General features: G+C 46.9%; 1 protein-coding gene and 1 long non-coding RNA gene across 2 annotated transcripts in view; both read left to right on the top strand.

Moving 5' to 3' along the window:
* Nucleotides 1–15,837, top strand: part of LOC124019736 (sodium/potassium/calcium exchanger 1-like) — a 46,497-nt gene extending 30,660 nt beyond the window's left edge. The window contains exons 5-10 of the mRNA XM_046335157.1: nucleotides 4,938–5,029; nucleotides 7,040–7,300; nucleotides 7,611–7,700; nucleotides 12,917–13,083; nucleotides 15,326–15,622; nucleotides 15,808–15,837. Of these exons, the coding sequence (XP_046191113.1) occupies nucleotides 4,938–5,029; nucleotides 7,040–7,300; nucleotides 7,611–7,700; nucleotides 12,917–13,083; nucleotides 15,326–15,575 (860 nt within the window). The 3' untranslated portion in view covers nucleotides 15,576–15,622; nucleotides 15,808–15,837. The remainder of the gene's footprint in view (nucleotides 1–4,937; nucleotides 5,030–7,039; nucleotides 7,301–7,610; nucleotides 7,701–12,916; nucleotides 13,084–15,325; nucleotides 15,623–15,807) is intronic.
* Nucleotides 15,838–16,737: 900 nt separating this feature from the next.
* LOC124019737 lies at nucleotides 16,738–17,484 on the top strand. Its single transcript, XR_006835837.1, has 2 exons — nucleotides 16,738–16,867; nucleotides 16,984–17,484. It is a non-coding gene; the product is annotated as an uncharacterized LOC124019737 (long non-coding RNA).
* Nucleotides 17,485–17,984: the final 500 nt, after the last annotated feature.

The raw sequence follows: 17,984 nt of genomic DNA, 5'->3' as shown, positions 1-17,984 counted from the left end.
GACTCCTAGTGGGGTGTGATGGTGTGACTCCTAGTGGGGTGTGTTGGTGTGACTCCTAGTGGGGTGTGTTGGTGTGACACCTAGTGTGGTGTGTTGGTGTGACTCCTAGTGTGGTGTGTTGGTGTGACTCCTAGTGGGGTGTGTTGGTGTGACTCATAGTGGGGTGTGTTGGTGTGACTCCTAGTGGGGTGTGTTGGTGTGACTCCTAGTGGGGTGTGTTGGTGTGACTCTTATTGGGGTGTTTTAGTGTGACTCCTAGTGGGGTGTGTTGGTGTGACTCTTATTGGGGTGTTTTAGTGTGACTCCTAGTGGGGTGTGTTGATGTGACACCTAGTGGGGTGTATTGGTGTGACTCCTAGTGTGGTGTGTTGCTGTGACTCCTAGTGGGGTGTGTTGATATGACTCCTAGTGTGGTGTGTTGATGTGACTCCTAGTGGGGTGTGTTGGTGTGACTCCTAGTGTGGTGTGTTGATGTGACTCCTAGTGACTCCTAGTGGGGTGTGTTGATATGACTCCTCAGTGTGGTGTGTTGATGTGACTCAATGTGGTGATGTGACTCAGTGTGGTGTGTTGATGAGACTCAGTGCGGTGTGTTGATGTGACACCTAGTGGGGTCTGTTGGTATGACTCCTAGTGGGGTCTGTTGGTGTGACTCCTAGTGGGGTGTGTTGGTGTGACTCCTAGTGTGGTGTGTTGCTGTGACTCCTAGTGGGGTGTGTTGGTGTGACTCCTAGTGTGGTGTGTTGATGTGACTCCTAGTGGGGTGTGACTCCTAGTGGGGTGTGTTGATATGACTCCTAGTGTGGTGTGTTGATGTGACTCAGTGTGGTGATGTGATTCAGTGTGGTGTGTTGATGAGACTCAGTGTGGTGTGTTGATGTGACTCAGTGTGGTGTGTTGATGTGACTCAGTGTGGTGATGTGACTCAGTGTGGTGTGTTGATGTGACCCAGTGTGGTGTGTTGATGTGACTCAGTGGGGTGTGTTGATGTGACTCAGTGTGGTGTGTTGATGTGACTCAGTGTGGTGTGTTGATGTGACTCAGTGTGGTGTGTTGATGTGACTCAGTGTGGTGATGTGACTCAGTGGGGTGTGTTGATGTGACTCAGTGTGGTGATGTGACTCAGTGTGGTGTGTTGATGTGACTCAGTGTGGTGTGTTGATGTGACTCAGTGGGGTGTGTTGATGTGACTCAGTGTGGTGTGTTGTTAGTCTGTAATAACTGGAAAGGTGGTACATTGATACAGACACCTGTTAATCTGTGCATTCGTCTCTGTCTGGATGGAGTTGTGCTTGTTGGGAACAGGGGTCGCGGTGGAGTTGATTTGGGTTCGTACCCTGTAATCATTGGGCCTCTCAGTGTGTGTGTGTGTGGTCTAATGAGGTCCTTCAGTGGTCCAGGCCATTACAGTCTCTCAGGGTTATGACAACCACAGGCTGAAGCGGCCTTAACACCGACCCAATCAACACTGAGATTAACATGCAGATGGGGCCCTGCACGGCCTTAACACCGACCCAATCAACACTGAGATTAACATGCAGATGGGGCCCTGCACGGCCTTAACACCGACCCAATCAACACTGAGATTAACATGCAGATGGGGCCCTGCACGGCCTTAACACCGACCCAATCAACACTGAGATTAACATGCAGATGGGGCCCTGCACGGCCTTAACACCGACCCAATCAACACTGAGATTAACATGCAGATGGGGCCCTGCACGTGTGTGTGTGTCAGAGGAAGGGGTCATCGTCTTTTTGATTCATGGCTCGTTAACCTTTAGTTACACAGTTTTTGGCATATGACATAGGCCTACAATATAATAATAATAATAATCATAATAGCCAGCAGCATACCACCCTGTCCACAGGGCAACATTTGATGACAAAGTATTCCGAGTCGGGGGAGCAGAATCTCGCAGGTTCCTGTACGTTTCGCATCATGTGTTGTTGGTCATTAAGCAGAGCCGACCATCTTTGTTCTTAGCCAGAGAGATTCTGCTTCCTATCTACTCAAAAACCATGTGTTGTTGGTCATTAAGCAGAGCCGACCACCTTTGTTCTTAGCCAGAGAGATTCTGCTTCCTATCCACTCAAAAAACATGTGTTGTTGGTCATTAAGCAGAGCCGACCACCTTTGTTCTTAGCCAGAGAGATTCTGCTTCCTATCTACTCAAAAAACATGTGTTGTTGGTCATTAAGCAGAGCCGACCACCTTTATTCTTAGCCAGAGAGATTCTGCTTCCTATCCACTCAGAAATCGATAAAAACCCGCCGGTTGTATATAATCCCTCTGGATGTCGGAGGAAAGTCTCAGAAAAACAAGAGTATGTTACAGGATCTGATGTCCCTCTGGAAGGAGATCCTCGCCCTGAGCTCGTCAAGTTGGTTCATTAATGATTGAACACTGGCGAGTAGAATGCGTGATTAAACTAACTTAATCATGTAACTGTAATTAACTAGGAAGTCGGGGCACCATGGAAAATATTCAGATTACATCATTTTTTAATTTTCCTAATATAACTTTCAGTTATTTTAATATCTGATCAATTAGTCCTCCAATTAATGAATTATTCTTTAGTCTCATTCCAAACGTTGTAAATTGTTGGTTATCTGCACGAACCCAGTCTTCACTATGAATCATACATAAATTGTTTTAAATAATTAATTAACTAACTAAATAATCCCAGAAATGCAGAAACAAACAAACAGTAGATAGTTACAAGGAAATGATAACGGAGTTTCCCTAGTGGGATAAACAGGTATCGCGGCTTGGTGGACAAAAAGGGTCGACTGAGATAAAAGACACGACAAAGTTGATAATTATAACAATTGAAATGCTAATCCTTTGCACATGAAAGCTCACTCATTTGGGAATAATTGCAATATATATTTTTATTTCCACTCAGTGTGTGGCCGTGATATCTGTTGGAGAGTTTGTCCACCCCCTCTCTCTCTGCCATGGTTAGAATGGATAGTTCAGAGTAACATTCAGCAATGTTGTTATAGAATAGATGATTCGGCGGTTGTCGGCCCTCTCGTAATTGAGAGAAACATGGTCTGAAGATAAATTCCCAAGGTGGGGGTTATATTCAGAAGAGCAGAAAGGGGCTGTCCCATGACGCCAGATCAATGTCTGTGCTCATGGGGCCTATGATTTAGTTAAACTAAATTAATGAGTTTCCTTTATTAAACAGAAGTAAATCACATTACATAATTTCACAAATAGTTTCATCTTTACTCATTCATTTTATACAACAATTAGATGCAAGCCTCACAACTGAGACTCTTGTATAAACAGAGTTATGGTAATGTGGCTGTATTGTGTCTCATGAGTTTCACAAAATTGTACCAAACGGACCAGTTCGTAGCTGGCTACTTCACCGACCGTTTATACATTCTCCAGAACATGAATATTGTTCACTTCTCAAGTTCTGTGATGTGGAAGAAATTCCTTTGTTCTCTCTATGAAAACTCATTATCTCTCTGTACTGTCTGGCCATGAGGAAGAATCTCCTCCAGGAATTTATGACCTGACTAACAGCAGCCTGGATGTAGGAGAGAGAGAGAGAGAGGGGATGGTGCTCGCTGTACCCAAAGAGGGCAACGTCATGACACCCCACTAGGAGTCACACCCCACTAGGAGTCACACCCCACTAGGAGTCACACCCCACTAGGAGTCACACGGTCACCTACCTTACCTGCTGCTCCTCCTAGGGACCCCCCCCTGAACGGTCACCTACCTTACCTGCTGCTCCTCCTAGGGACACCCCCCCCTGAACGGTCACTTACTGTACCTGCTGCTCCCCCTACATTGAACATATGTACCATGTGGCTTAGTCGGTAGAGCATGGCACTCCCAATGCCAGGGTCGTGGGTTCAATTCCCACGGGGATCAGTACCAATGAAAACGTATGCAATCACTACTGTAGTGTCTCTGGATAAGAGAGTCTGTTAAATGACTCACTACTGTAAGTCTCTTTGGATAAGAGAGTCTGCTAAATGACTCACTACTGTAAGTCTCTCTGGATAAGAGAGTCTGCTAAATGACTCACTACTGTAGTATATCTGGATAAGAGAGTCTGTTAAATGACTCACTACTGTAGTGTCTCTGGATAAGAGAGTCTGTTAAATGACTCACTACTGTAGTGTCTCTGGATAAGAGAGTCTGTTAAATGACTCACTACTGTAGTATATCTGGATAAGAGAGTCTGTTAAATGACTCACTACTGTAAGTCTCTTTGGATAAGAGAGTCTGTTAAATGACTCACCACTGTAGTGTCTCTGGATAAGAGTCTGTTAAATGACTCACTACTGTAGTGTCTCTGGATAAGAGAGTCTCTTAAATGACTCAGTACTGTAGTGTCTCTGGATAAGAGAGTCTCTTAAATGACTCACTACTGTAGTGTCTCTGGATAAGAGTGTCTGCTAAATGACTCATTATTGTAGTGTCTCTGGATAAGAGAGTCTGCTAAATGACTCACTACTGTAGTGTCTCTGGATAAGAGAGTCTGCTAAATGACTCACTACTGTAAGTGTCTCTGGATAAGAGAGTCTGCTAAATGACTCACTACTGTAGAGGCTCTGGATAAGAGAGTCTGCTAAATGACTCACTACTGTAGTGTCTCTGGATAAGAGAGTCTGTTAAATGACTCATTACTGTAGTGTCTCTGGATAAGAGAGTCTGCTAAATGACTCACCACTGTAAGTATCTCTGGATCAGAGAGTCTGTTAAATGACTCACTACTGTAGTGTCTCTGGATAAGAGAGTCTGTTAAATGACTCACTACTGTAAGTGTCTCTGGATAAGAGAGTCTGTTAAATGACTCACCACTGTAAGTGTCTTTGGATAAGAGAGTCTGTTAAATGACTCACATGTAAAGGTAAACATCTGACATGTTGCTTATTGGTTGTGTCTTGTGTCTGTCTTTTTTCAGCTGGACATGAGAAGACTGAGCAGGCCGAACCCTCGACCTCCCAGACCACACCTAAAGAAGAGGAGAAACCAGGCCCGTCAGAGACTCAGACGGTAGAGAGAGGATAGAGGGGAGAGGGGAGAGGGGAGGGGAGAGGGGAGAGGGGAGAGAGGAGAGGGGAGAGAGGAGAGGGGAGAGAGGGGAGATAGGAGAAACCAGGCCCGTCAGAGACTCAGACGGGAGAGAGAGGAGAGAGGGAGAGAGGAGAGAGAGGGGAGATAGGAGAAACCAGACCCGTCAGAGACCTAGACGGTAGAGAGAGGAGAGGAGAGAGAGGGGAGAGAGGGGAGAGAGGAGAGAGGGGGAGATAGGAGAAACCAGACCCGTCAGAGACCTAGACGGTAGAGAGAGGGAGAGGAGAGAGGGGAGAGAGGGAGAGAGGGAGATAGGAGAGACCAGACCCGTCAGAGACCTAGACGGTAGAGAGAGGAGAGGAGAGAGGGGAGAGAGGGGAGAGAGGGAGATAGGAGAAACCAGACCCGTCAGAGACCTAGACGGTAGAGAGAGGAGAGGAGAGAGAGGAGAGAGAGGAGAGACCAGACCCGTCAGAGACCTAGACGGTAGAGAGAGGAGAGGAGAGAGGGGAGAGAGGGGAGAGAGGGGAGATAGGAGAGACCAGACCCGTCAGAGACCTAGACGGTAGAGAGAGGAGAGAGAGGGGAGAGGGGAGAGAGGGGAGATAGGAGAAACCAGACCCGTCAGAGACCTAGACGGTAGAGAGAGGAGAGAGAGGGGAGAGGGGAGAGAGGGGAGATAGGAGAGACCAGACCCGTCAGAGACCTAGACGGTAGAGAGAGGAGAGGAGAGAGGGGAGAGAGGGGAGAGAGGGGAGATAGGAGAGACCAGACCCGTCAGAGACCTAGACGGTAGAGAGAGGAGAGGAGAGAGGGGAGAGGGGAGAGAGGGGAGATAGGAGAGACCAGACCCGTCAGAGACCTAGACGGTAGAGAGAGGAGAGAGAGGGGAGAGGGGAGAGAGGGGAGATAGGAGAAACCAGACCCGTCAGAGACCTAGACGGTAGAGAGAGGAGAGGAGAGAGAGGAGAGAGAGGAGAGACCAGACCCGTCAGAGACCTAGACGGTAGAGAGAGGAGAGGAGAGAGGGGAGAGAGGGAGAGAGGGGAGAGAGGGAGAGAGGGGAGATAGGAGAGACCAGACCCGTCAGAGACCTAGACGGTAGAGAGAGGAGAGAGAGGGAGAGAGGGAGAGAGGGGAGATAGGAGAGACCAGACCCGGAGAGACGGTAGGAGAGGAGAGGAGAGAGGGAGAGAGGGGAGACCAGACCCGTCAGAGACCTAGACGGTAGAGAGAGGAGAGAGAGGGGAGAGGGGAGAGAGGGGAGATAGGAGAGACCAGACCCGTCAGAGACCTAGACGGTAGAGAGAGGAGAGAGAGAGGGGAGAGAGGAGAGAGAGGAGAGGGGGAGATAGGAGAAACCAGACCCGTCAGAGACCTAGACGGTAGAGAGAGGAGAGAGAGGAGAGAGGAGAGAGAGGAGAGAGGGGAGATAGGAGAAACAAGACCCGTCAGAGACCTAGACGGTAGAGAGAGGAGAGAGGGAGAGGAGAGAGGAGAGAGGGGAGAGGGGAGAGGAGAGGGAGAGGAGAGAGGGGGAGAGGGGAGAGGGAGATAGGAGAAACCAGACCCGTCAGAGACCTAGACGGTAGAGAGAGGAGAGAGAGGAGAGAGGGGAGAGAGGAGAGAGAGGAGAGAGGGGAGAGAGGGGAGATAGGAGAAACCAGACCCGTCAGAGACCTAGACGGTAGAGAGACGGGAGAGAGGAGAGAGGAGAGAGGAGAGAGGGGAGAGGGGAGAGGAGAGGCGAGAGGGGAGAGGAGAGAGGGGAGAGGGGAGATAGGAGAAACCAGACCCGTCAGAGACCTAGACGGTAGAGAGAGGAGAGAGGAGAGAGAGAGAGGGGAGAGGGGAGAGGGGAGAGGAGAGAGGAGAGAGGAGAGAGGAGAGAGAGTGGAGAGAGGGTGGAGAGAGATAGGAGAGAGTAAATTCATAACACTACTCTACCCCTACGACCCTTCTCTCTCACCCTCTCTCCCTCTTCACTAGGACGAGGGGCCAGCGGGCGCAGGGGGGTCCGACGGCTCAGACAGCGGCGAGGAGGACGAGAGTGAAGAAGAGAGTGAGGATGAGGAAGACGAGGATGACGAAGACGAAGAGGACGATGAGGAAAATAAAGAGGAAGAAGAGGAAGAGGGTGAAGAGAACGAGGAACCCCTGTCGTTAGAATGGCCAGACACCAGACGTAAACAGGCCACATATCTTTTCCTCCTACCGATAGTGTTCCCTCTGTGGCTCACTGTGCCCGACGTAACCCGGTACATATCACCTACATCTCTGTCTTTATTATCTCTGCAATCCTTTATCATCTCTGGTCTTTATCATATCATCTCTCTTTATCATCTCTGTCTTTATTATCTCTGTCTTTATCATCTCTGTCTTTATCATCTCTATCTTTATCATCTCTGTCTTTATCATCTCTATCTTTATCATCTCTGTCTTTATCATCTCTGTCTTTACATTCACGCCATTTTGTGTCCTGCAAAGTGGCCAAAATGTAGAACAAAAAATATCTTTCTAATGTCATGCTGATATGAGCTTCCTGTGAGTTCTTCCTCAGGCTTCCAGAAAATACTTCGCCATGACGTTTATTGGTTCCATCACGTGGATCGCTGTGTTCTCCTATCTAATGGTCTGGTGGGCACATCAGGTATCACTCTGGTTGGGTTTTTAGATCACATGACTTCCATCTTGTTTAGAAACTATTAGTCCAGTGCTTCTTTGACTCAGGCCAGGATTTAATCAGATCAGCGATAACCTGAGGTAACAGACAGACCCGAGGTAACAGACAGACCCGAGGTAACAGACAGACCCGAGGTAACAGACAGACCCGAGGTAACAGAGAGACCCGAGGTAACAGACAGACCCGAGGTAACAGACAGACCAGAGGTAACAGACAGACCCGAGGTAACAGACAGACCCGAGGTAACACGCAGGTAGGTAACCTAGTGGTTAGAGAGTGAACCAGTAACCAGCAGGTAGCCTAGTGGTTAGAGGTTGGACTAGTAACCAGCAGGTAGCCTAGTATTTAGAGGTTGGACTAGTAACCAGCAGGTAGCCTAGTGGTTAGAAGGTGGACCAGTAACCAGCAGGTAGCCTAGTGGTTAGAGAGTGAACCAGTAACCAGCAGGTAGCCTAGTATTTAGAGGTTGGACTAGTAACCAGCAGGTAGCCTAGTGGTTAGAAGGTGGACCAGTAACCGAAAGGTTGCTAGATCGAATCCCCAAGCTGACAAGGTAAAAAAAACTGTTGTTAAACCACTGTTCTCCGGTATGCCGTCATTGTAAATAGGAATGTATTCTTAACTGACTTGTCTAGTTAAATAAAGGTTCAAATTTTAAAAAATAAAATAAAAATAACTTCAAGCATTTTAGTGTTTGAGTTTAACACAGCTGCAGGAGGTTTCTACTAGTACATCCAATGGCAATGTCCATCATAGGTCTAACGATAGGGTCTAACGATAGGATCTAAGGATAGGGTCTAACGATAGGGTCTAACGATAGGGTCTAACGATAGGGCTAAGGATAGGGTCTAACGATAGGGTCTAACGATAGGGTCTAACGATAGGGCTAAGGATAGGGTCTAACGACGGGTCTAATGATAGGGTCTAACGATAGGGGCTAACGATAGGGTCTAACAATAGGGTCTAACGATAGGGTCTAACGATAGGGTCTAACGATAGGGTCTAACGATAGGGTCTAACGATAGGGTCTAACGATAGGGTCTAACGATAGGGGTCTAACGATAGGGTCTAACGACAGGTCTAGCGATAGGGTCTAACGATTGGGTCTAACGACAGGGTCTAACGATAGGGTCTAATGATGGGTCTAATGATGGGGTTAACGATAGGGTCTAATGATAGGGTTTAACGATAGGGCTAACGATAAGGTCTAATGATAGGGACTAACAATAGGGTCTAACGATTGGGTCTAAAGATGGGGTCTAACGATGGGTCTAAGGATGGGGTCTAATGATAGGGTCTAACGATAGGGCTAATGATAGGGTCTAACGATAGGGTCTAACGATAGGGTCTAACGATAGGGGCGAACGATAGGGTCTAACGATAGGGTCTAATGACGGGTCTAATGATGGGGTTAACGATAGGGTCTAATGACGGGTCTAATAATGGGGTCTAACGATAGGGTCTAATGACGGGTCTAATGATGGGGTTAACGATAGGGTCTAATGACGGGTCTAATAATGGGGTCTAACGATAGGGTCTAACAATTGGGCTAACGATAGGGTCTAACGATAGGGTCTAACCACGGGTCTAATGATGGGGTCTAACGATGGGTCTAATGATAGGGGCTAACGATAATGTTTAACGATAGGGGCTAACGATAGGGTCTAACGATAGGGTCTAATGATAGGGTCTAATAATGGGGTCTGACGATGGGGTCTAACGATAGGGTCTAACGATAGGGTCTAACGATTGGGTCTAACGATAGGGTCTAACGATAGGGTCTAACGACGGGTCTAATGATGGGGTCTAACGATGGGGCTAACGATGGGGCTAACGATAGGGTCTAACGATAGGGTCTAACGATAGGGCCCAACGATAGGGTATAATGATTGGGCTAACGATTGGGCTAACGATAGGGCTAACGATGGGTCTAACGATAGGGTCTAACGACAGGTCTAACGATAGGGTCTAACGACAGGTCTAACGATAGGGTCTAACGATAGGGCCTAACGACGGGGCTAACGATAGGGTCTAATGACGGGGCCAACAACGGGGCTAATGACGGGTCTAATGACGGGGCCATTCGACGTGGATAATGATAGAGATAATGATAAGTCTAACAATAGGGATAATGATAGGTCTAATGATAGGGATAATGATATAGATAACGATAAGTCTAACGATATGTCCAATGATAGGGTCCAATGATAGGTCTAACGGTAGGGATAATGATAGGTCAAACGATAGGTCTAACGGCAGGGATAATGATAGGTCTAATGATAGGGTCTAATGATATGGACAATGATAGAATCTAATGATAGGGTCTAATGATATGGATAATGACATGGTCTAATGATATGGATAACGATAGGGTCTAATGATATGGATAATGATAGGGTCTAATGATATGGATAATGACATGGTCTAATGATATGGATAGTGATATGGTCTAATGATAGGGATAATGATATGGTCTAATGATATGGATAATGATAGGGGATAATGATAGGGTCTAATGATATGGATAATGACAGGGTCTAATGATATGGATAATGACAGGGTCTAATGATATGGATAATGATAGGGTCTAATGATACGGATAATGATAGGGTCTAATGATATGGATAACAACAGGGTCTAATGATATGGACAACGATAGGGTCTAATGATATGGATAATGATAGGGTCTAATGATATGGATAATGACATGGTCTAATGATATGGATAGTGATATGGTCTAATGATAGGGATAATGATATGGTCTAATGATATGGATAATGATAGGGTCTAATGATATGGATAATGACAGGGTCTAATGATATGGATAATGACAGGGTCTAATGATATGGATAATGATAGGGTCTAATGATACGGATAATGATAGGGTCTAATGATATGGATAACAACAGGGTCTAATGATATGGATAACGATAGGGTCTAATGATATGGATAATGATAGGGTCTAATGATGTGGATAATGACAGGGTCTAATGATATGGATAATGATAGGGTCTAATTATACGGATAACGATATGGATAATGACAGGGTCTAATGATATGGATAATGATAGGGTCTAATGATATGGATAACGACAGGGTCTAATGATATGGATAATGATAGGGTCTAATGATATGGATAATGATAGGGTCTAATGATAGGGTCAAATGATATGGATAATGATATGGTTAATGACAGGGTCTAATGATGTGGATAATGACATGGTCTAATGATATGGATAATGACATGGATAATGACAGGGTCTAATGATATGGATAATGCCAGGGTCTAATGATATGGATAACGACAGGGTCTAATGATATGGATAACGACAGGGTCTAATGATATGGATAATGACATGGTCTAATGATATGGATAATGACAGGGTCTAATGATATGGATAATGACATGGTCTAATGATATGGATAACGATAGGGTCTAATGATATGGATAATGATATGGTCTAATGATATGGATAATGACAGGGTCGAATGATATGGATAATGATATGGATAATGACAGGGGCTAATGATATGGATAATGACAGGGTCTAATGATATGGATAATGATAGGGTCTAATGATATGGATAACGACATGGTCTAATGATATGGATAACGATAGGGTCTAATGATGTGGATAATGATATGGATAATGACAGGGTCTAATGATATGGGTAATGACAGGGTCTAATGATATGGATAATGACAGGGTCTAATGATATGGATAATGATAGGGTCGAATGATATGGATAATGACATGGTCTAACGATAGGGATAATGATAGGGTCTAATGATATGGATAATGATAGGGCCCAATGATAGGGTCTAATGATATGGATAATGACAGGGTCTAATGATATGGATAATGATATGGATAATGATAGGGTCTAATGATATGGATAATGACAGGGTCTAATGATATGGATAATGATAGGGTCTAACGATATGGATAATGACAGGGTCTAACGATATGGATAATGGTATGGATAATGATAGGGATAATGATAGGGAAAACGTTGGGCGCCTCCTGGGGTTTTGACAACACCAACGCAGTAACACTTCTGACCCCACCTACTATAAACAAAAGCAATGATGAGCTACGGTTATCGTGGGTTATCGTAGGAAATCGTTGGTTATCGTGGGTAATCATGTGTTATCGTGGGTAATTGTGGGCAATCGTGGGAAATCGTTGGTTATCGTGGGTAATCGTGGGTTATTGTGGGTAATCAGGGGTTATTGTGGGTAATCGTTGGTAATCGTGGGTTATCGTGGGTAATCAGGGGTTATTGTGGGTAATCGTGGGTTATTGTGGGTAATCGTTGGTTATCGTGGGTGGTAGTGGGTAATCGTGGGTTATTGTGGGTAATCGTGGGTTAACACTGATCTGGTTGAATCCTGGCCTCCGTCTACACTCAGGATGAATAAAGGATGTGCTACGTATTTGTCAAACATTACATTTTGATATATGTATCGACTGATTACTAGTGCCCTAGGTGGGGATACTGATTGGTTGACTGACTGTTGTCTCCCTAGGTGGGGATACTGATTGGTTGACTGACTGTTGTCTCCCTAGGTGGGGATACTGATTGGTTGACTGACTGTTGTCTCCCTAGGTGGGGATACTGATTGGTTGACTGACTGTTGTCTCCCTAGGTGGGGATACTGATTGGTTGACTGACTGTTGTCTCCCTAGGTGGGGATACTGATTGGTTGACTGACTGTTGTCTCCCTAGGTGGGGATACTGATTGGTTGACTGACTGTTGTCTCCCTAGGTGGGGATACTGATTGGTTGACTGACTGTTGTCTCCCTAGGTGGGGATACTGATTGGTTGACTGACTGTTGTCTCCCTAGGTGGGGATACTGATTGGTTGACTGACTGTTGTCTCCCTAGGTGGGTGAGACTGATTGGTTGCCTGACTGTTGTCTCCCTAGGTGGGGATACTGATTGGTTGACTGACTGTTGTCTCCCTAGGTGGGTGAGACTGATTGGTTGACTGACTGTTGTCTCCCTAGGTGGGGATACTGATTGGTTGACTGACTGTTGTCTCTCTTGGTGGGTGAGACTGATTGGTTGACTGACTGAATGTTTTCTCCCTAGGTGGGTGAGACTGATTGGTTGCCTGACTGTTGTCTCCCTAGGTGGGGATACTGATTGGTTGACTGACTGACTGTTGTCTCCCTAGGTGGGTGAGACCATAGGCATCTCAGAGGAGATCATGGGCCTGACCATCCTGGCAGCGGGCACCTCCATCCCTGACCTCATCACCAGTGTCATCGTGGCCCGGAAAGGACTGGGAGACATGGCTGTGTCCAGCTCAGTGGGATCCAACATCTTCGATATCACTATGGGGTTAGTATAGACCACTATAACTACAGAGATATCACTATGGGGTTAGTATAGACCTCTATAACTACAGAGATATCACTATGGGGTTAGTATAGACCACTATAACTACAGAGATATCACTATGGGGTGAGTATAGACCACTATAACTACAGAGATATCACTATGGGGTTAGTATAGACCACTATAACTACAGAGTTATCACTATGGGGTTAGTATAGACCTCTATAACTACAGAGATATCACTATGGGGTTAGTATAGACCACTATAACTACAGAGATATCACTATGGGGTTAGTATAGACCACTATAACTACAGAGATATCACTATGGGGTTAGTATAGACCTCTATAACTACAGAGATATCACTATGGGGTTAGTATAGACCACTATAACTACAGAGATATCACTATGGGGTTAGTATAGACCTCTATAACTACAGAGATATCACTATGGGGTTAGTATAGACCTCTATAACTACAGAGATATCACTATGGGGTTAGTATAGACCTCTATAACTACAGAGATATCACTATGGGGTTAGTATAGACCACTATAACTACAGAGATATCACTATGGGGTTAGTATAGACCACTATAACTACAGAGATATCACTATGGGGTTAGTATAGACCACTATAACTACAGAGATATCACTATGGGGTTAGTATAGACCTCTATAACTACAGAGATATCACTATGGGGTTAGTATAGACCACTATAACTACAGAGATATCACTATGGGGTTAGTATAGACCACTATAACTACAGAGATATCACTATGGGGTTAGTATAGACCTCTATAACTACAGAGATATCACTATGGGGTTAGTATAGACCACTATAACTACAGAGATATCACTATGGGGTTAGTATAGACCTCTATAACTACAGAGATATCACTATGGGGTTAGTATAGACCACTATAACTACAGAGATATCACTATGGGGTTAGTATAGACCACTATAACTACAGAGATATCACTATGGGGTTAGTATAGACCACTATAACTACAGAGATATCACTATGGGGTTAGTATAGACCTCTATAACTACAGAGATATCACTATGGGGTTAGTATAGACCACTATAACTACAGAGATATCACTATGGGGTTAGTAAACAATAACTACAGAGCACTATTTATAGACCTTATAACTACAGAGATATCACTAAGGGTTAGTATAGACCTCTCTACAGAGATATCACTATGGGGTTAGTATAGACCACTATAACTACAGAGATATCACTATGGGGTTAGTATAGACCACTATAACTACAGAGATATCACTATGGGGTGAGTATAGACCACTATAACTACAGAGATATCACTATGGGGTTAGTATAGACCTCTATAACTACAGAGATATCACTGTGAAATGTGTAACGTTGTCTGTTGTAAACAATCAAGGCAATTTATGTTACTACTCTCAAAAGTGATTGTCTCTCCCCCCCTCTGCCTCCACCCTTCCTCTCCCTCTGCCTCCACCCTTCCTCTCCCTCTGCCTCCACCCTTCCTCTCCCTCTCTACATCCCTCTGCCTCTACCCTTCCTCTCTACATCCCTCTGCCTCTACCCTTCCTCTCCCTCTCTCTCTGCCTCCACCCCTCCTCTCTCTCTGTCCCTCCATCTCTAACTCTACCCTTCCTCTCTCTCTCTACATCCCTCTGCCTCTACCCTTCCTCTCTCTCTCTACATCCCTCTGCCTCCACCCTTCCTCTCTCTCTCTCTCCATCCCTCTGCCTCTGCCCTTCCTCTCCCTCTCTACATCCCTCTGCCTCCACCCTTCCTCTCTCTCTCTACATCCCTCTGCCTCTACCCTTCCTCTCCCTCTCTCTCTGCCTCCACCCCTCCTCTCTCTCTGTCCCTCCATCTCTAACTCTACCCTTCCTCTCTCTCTCTACATCCCTCTGCCTCTACCCTTCCTCTCTCTCTCTACATCCCTCTGCCTCCACCCTTCCTCTCTCTCTCTACATCCCTCTGCCTCTACCCTTCCTCTCCCTCTGCCTCCACCCCTCCTCTCTCTCTGTCCCTCCCTCTCTAACTCTACCCTTCCTCTCTCTCCCTCGCTACATCCCTCTGCCTCTACCCTTCCTCTCCCTCTGCCTCCACCCCTCCTCTCTCTCTGTCCCTCCCTCTCTAACTCTACCCTTCCCCTCTCTCTCTCTCTGCCTCCACCCTTCCTCTCCCTCTCTACATCCCTCTGCCTCTACCCTTCCTCTCTGTCTGCCCCCCCAACATTACTCCAGTCTGCCTGTTCCATGGTTGATCTTCTCGGCGATGCAAGGCGGCGTACCGGTGGCGGTGAACTCCAACGGTCTGTTCTGTGCCATCGTGCTCCTCTTCGTCATGCTCCTCTTCGTCATCGTCAGCATCGCGGCGTGTCGGTGGAAGATGAGCCGCGTTCTGGGCCTCACCATGTTCATGCTTTACTTCGTGTTCCTGGTGCTCAGCGTGATGCTGGAAGACCGTATTATTATCTGCCCTGTCTCCATCTGAGGTCAGACACACCCACATGGAACCCAGTCCACCCACTGGGGAGCCAGGCCCACCCACTGGGGAGCCAGGCCCACCCACTTGGAACCCAGTCCACCCACTGGGGAGCCAGGCCCACCCACTTGGAACCCAGTCCACCCACTGGGGAGCCAGGCCCACCCACTTGGAACCCAGTCCACCCACTGGGGAGCCAGGCCCACCCATTTGGAACCCAGTCCACCCACTGGGGAGCCAGGCCCACCCACATGGAACCCAGTCCACCCACTGGGGAGCCAGGCCCTCCCACTGGGGAGCCAGGCCCACCCACATGGAACCCAGTCCACCCACTGGGGAGCCAGGCCCTCCCACTGGGGAGCCAGGCCCACCCACTTGGAACCCAGTCCACCCACTGGGGAGCCAGGCCCACCCACTTGGAACCCAGTCCACCCACTGGGGAGCCAGGCCCACCCACTGGAACCCAGTCCACCCACTGGGGAGCCAGGCCCACCCACTTGGAACCCAGTCCACCCACTGGGGAGCCAGGCCCACCCACTTGGAACCCAGTCCACCCACTGGGAGCCAGGCCCACCCACTTGGAACCCAGTCCACCCACTGGGGAGCCAGGCCCACCCACTTGGAACCCAGTCCACCCACTGGGGAGCCAGGCCCACCCATTTGGAACCCAGTCCACCCACTGGGGAGCCAGGCCCACCCACTTGGAACCCAGTCCACCCACTGGGGAGCCAGGCCCACCCATTTGGAACCCAGTCCACCCACTGGGGAGCCAGGCCCACCCACTTGGAACCCAGTCCACCCACTGGGGAGCCAGGCCCTCCCACTGGGGAGCCAGGCCCACCCACTTTTTTAGTCCACCCATTTTTCCACCCACTTGGAACCCAGTCCACCCACTGAAACCCACTGGAACCCAGTCCACCCACTTGTCCACTGTCCACAGGGGAGCATTATGGGTCCACCCACTGGGGAGTAGGCCCATCATAACTACAATGAGGAGGGAGGGCCCAGAAAAAAGGAACCCAGTCAGGAAGTCATTTAAATAATAACCCAGTCCAAACTGTAACCCAGTCCACCCAACCATTATGTTAGCTTCAGGAACCTCTTCTTTTTTTATTTTATATTTTTACTAAAGATGAAACTGAATATGTTGTACTGTACAGAGCATTATGTACTGTGTTGAGCCAGGTGTTGTTGAATCAAACTGTATCGTTGTCGGTCACTAACATTCACCGTACAGGGGGGTTAGAGGTCCCCTAGTGTTACTGTCCACAGAGGGGATTGTGTTGTATGTGTTGAGCCAGGTGTTGTTGAATCAAACTGTATCGTTGTCGGTCACTAACATTCACCGTACAGGGGGGTTAGAGGTCCCCTAGTGTTACTGTCCACAGAGGGGATTGTGTTGTATGTGTTGAGCCAGGTGTTGTTGAATCAGTGGACACCTCCATGGTTGGACTATGGCTGGTCTCCTTCACCAGAACTGACATGCAGCAGAGGTTGTCTGTCCACAACATCCTGAAGAGATACTCAGTAATCATAGACGTTGTCCAGCCACACAAACACATCCATTTTAGTGTTCATCCGTGTATAAATGTCAATACAGTCATTTCTTTTAGAGTTTAAAAAACAAAAACACCCCGGTTTATCAGGTGCAGAGAGGTACAGCAGCTTTTGAGTTCTTTGTGTGAATGACTAGAATAGTAATAGAAATGTAGTTTAGTTACACGACCCCCCCCATATGTAACCATTATATCATTAACTGTCAGCATTGTAGTGTGTAATGTGTTACGTATGTATGCAATACACTTGTGTGGGGGTCAGAAGGATGCAAAGAGAATGTATTGATGTATAGTAAACTATCCATATGTTGTACTTACAATCCATGCTGCGATTAAATCCTTTTAATAAAAATAATATTCAATACAAGGTGATTGGTGTCGTGTTGAGTGTTGATTGGTGTCGTGTTGATTGGTGTCGTGTTGATTGGTGTCGTGTTGATTGGTGTCGTGTTGATTGGTGTCGTGTTGATTGGTGCAGTGTTGATTGGTTGATTGGTGTCGTGTTGATTGGTGTCGTGTTGATTGGTGTCGTGTTGATTGGTGTAGTGTTGATTGGTGTCGTGTTGATTGGTGTCGTGTTGATTGGTGCAGTGTTGATTGGTGTCGTGTTGATTGGTGTCGTGTTGATTGGTGTAGTGTTGATTGGTGTCGTGTTGATTGGTGTCGTGTTGATTGGTGTCGTGTTGATTGGTGTCGTGTTGATTGGTGTAGTGTTGATTGGTGTCGTGTTGATTGGTGTCGTGTTGATTGGTGTCGTGTTGATTGGTGTCGTGTTGATTGGTGTCGTGTTGATTGGTGTCGTGTTGATTGGTGTCGTGTTGATTGGTGTCGTGTTGATTGGTGTAGTGTTGATTGGTGTAGT

This window comes from Oncorhynchus gorbuscha, unplaced genomic scaffold (assembly GCF_021184085.1).
Source record: "Oncorhynchus gorbuscha isolate QuinsamMale2020 ecotype Even-year unplaced genomic scaffold, OgorEven_v1.0 Un_scaffold_662, whole genome shotgun sequence".
Taxonomy (NCBI): Eukaryota; Metazoa; Chordata; class Actinopteri; order Salmoniformes; family Salmonidae; genus Oncorhynchus; species Oncorhynchus gorbuscha.
The sequence above is the reverse complement of the archived record's forward strand: the minus strand, read 5'-3'. Positions and strand labels throughout refer to the sequence as shown.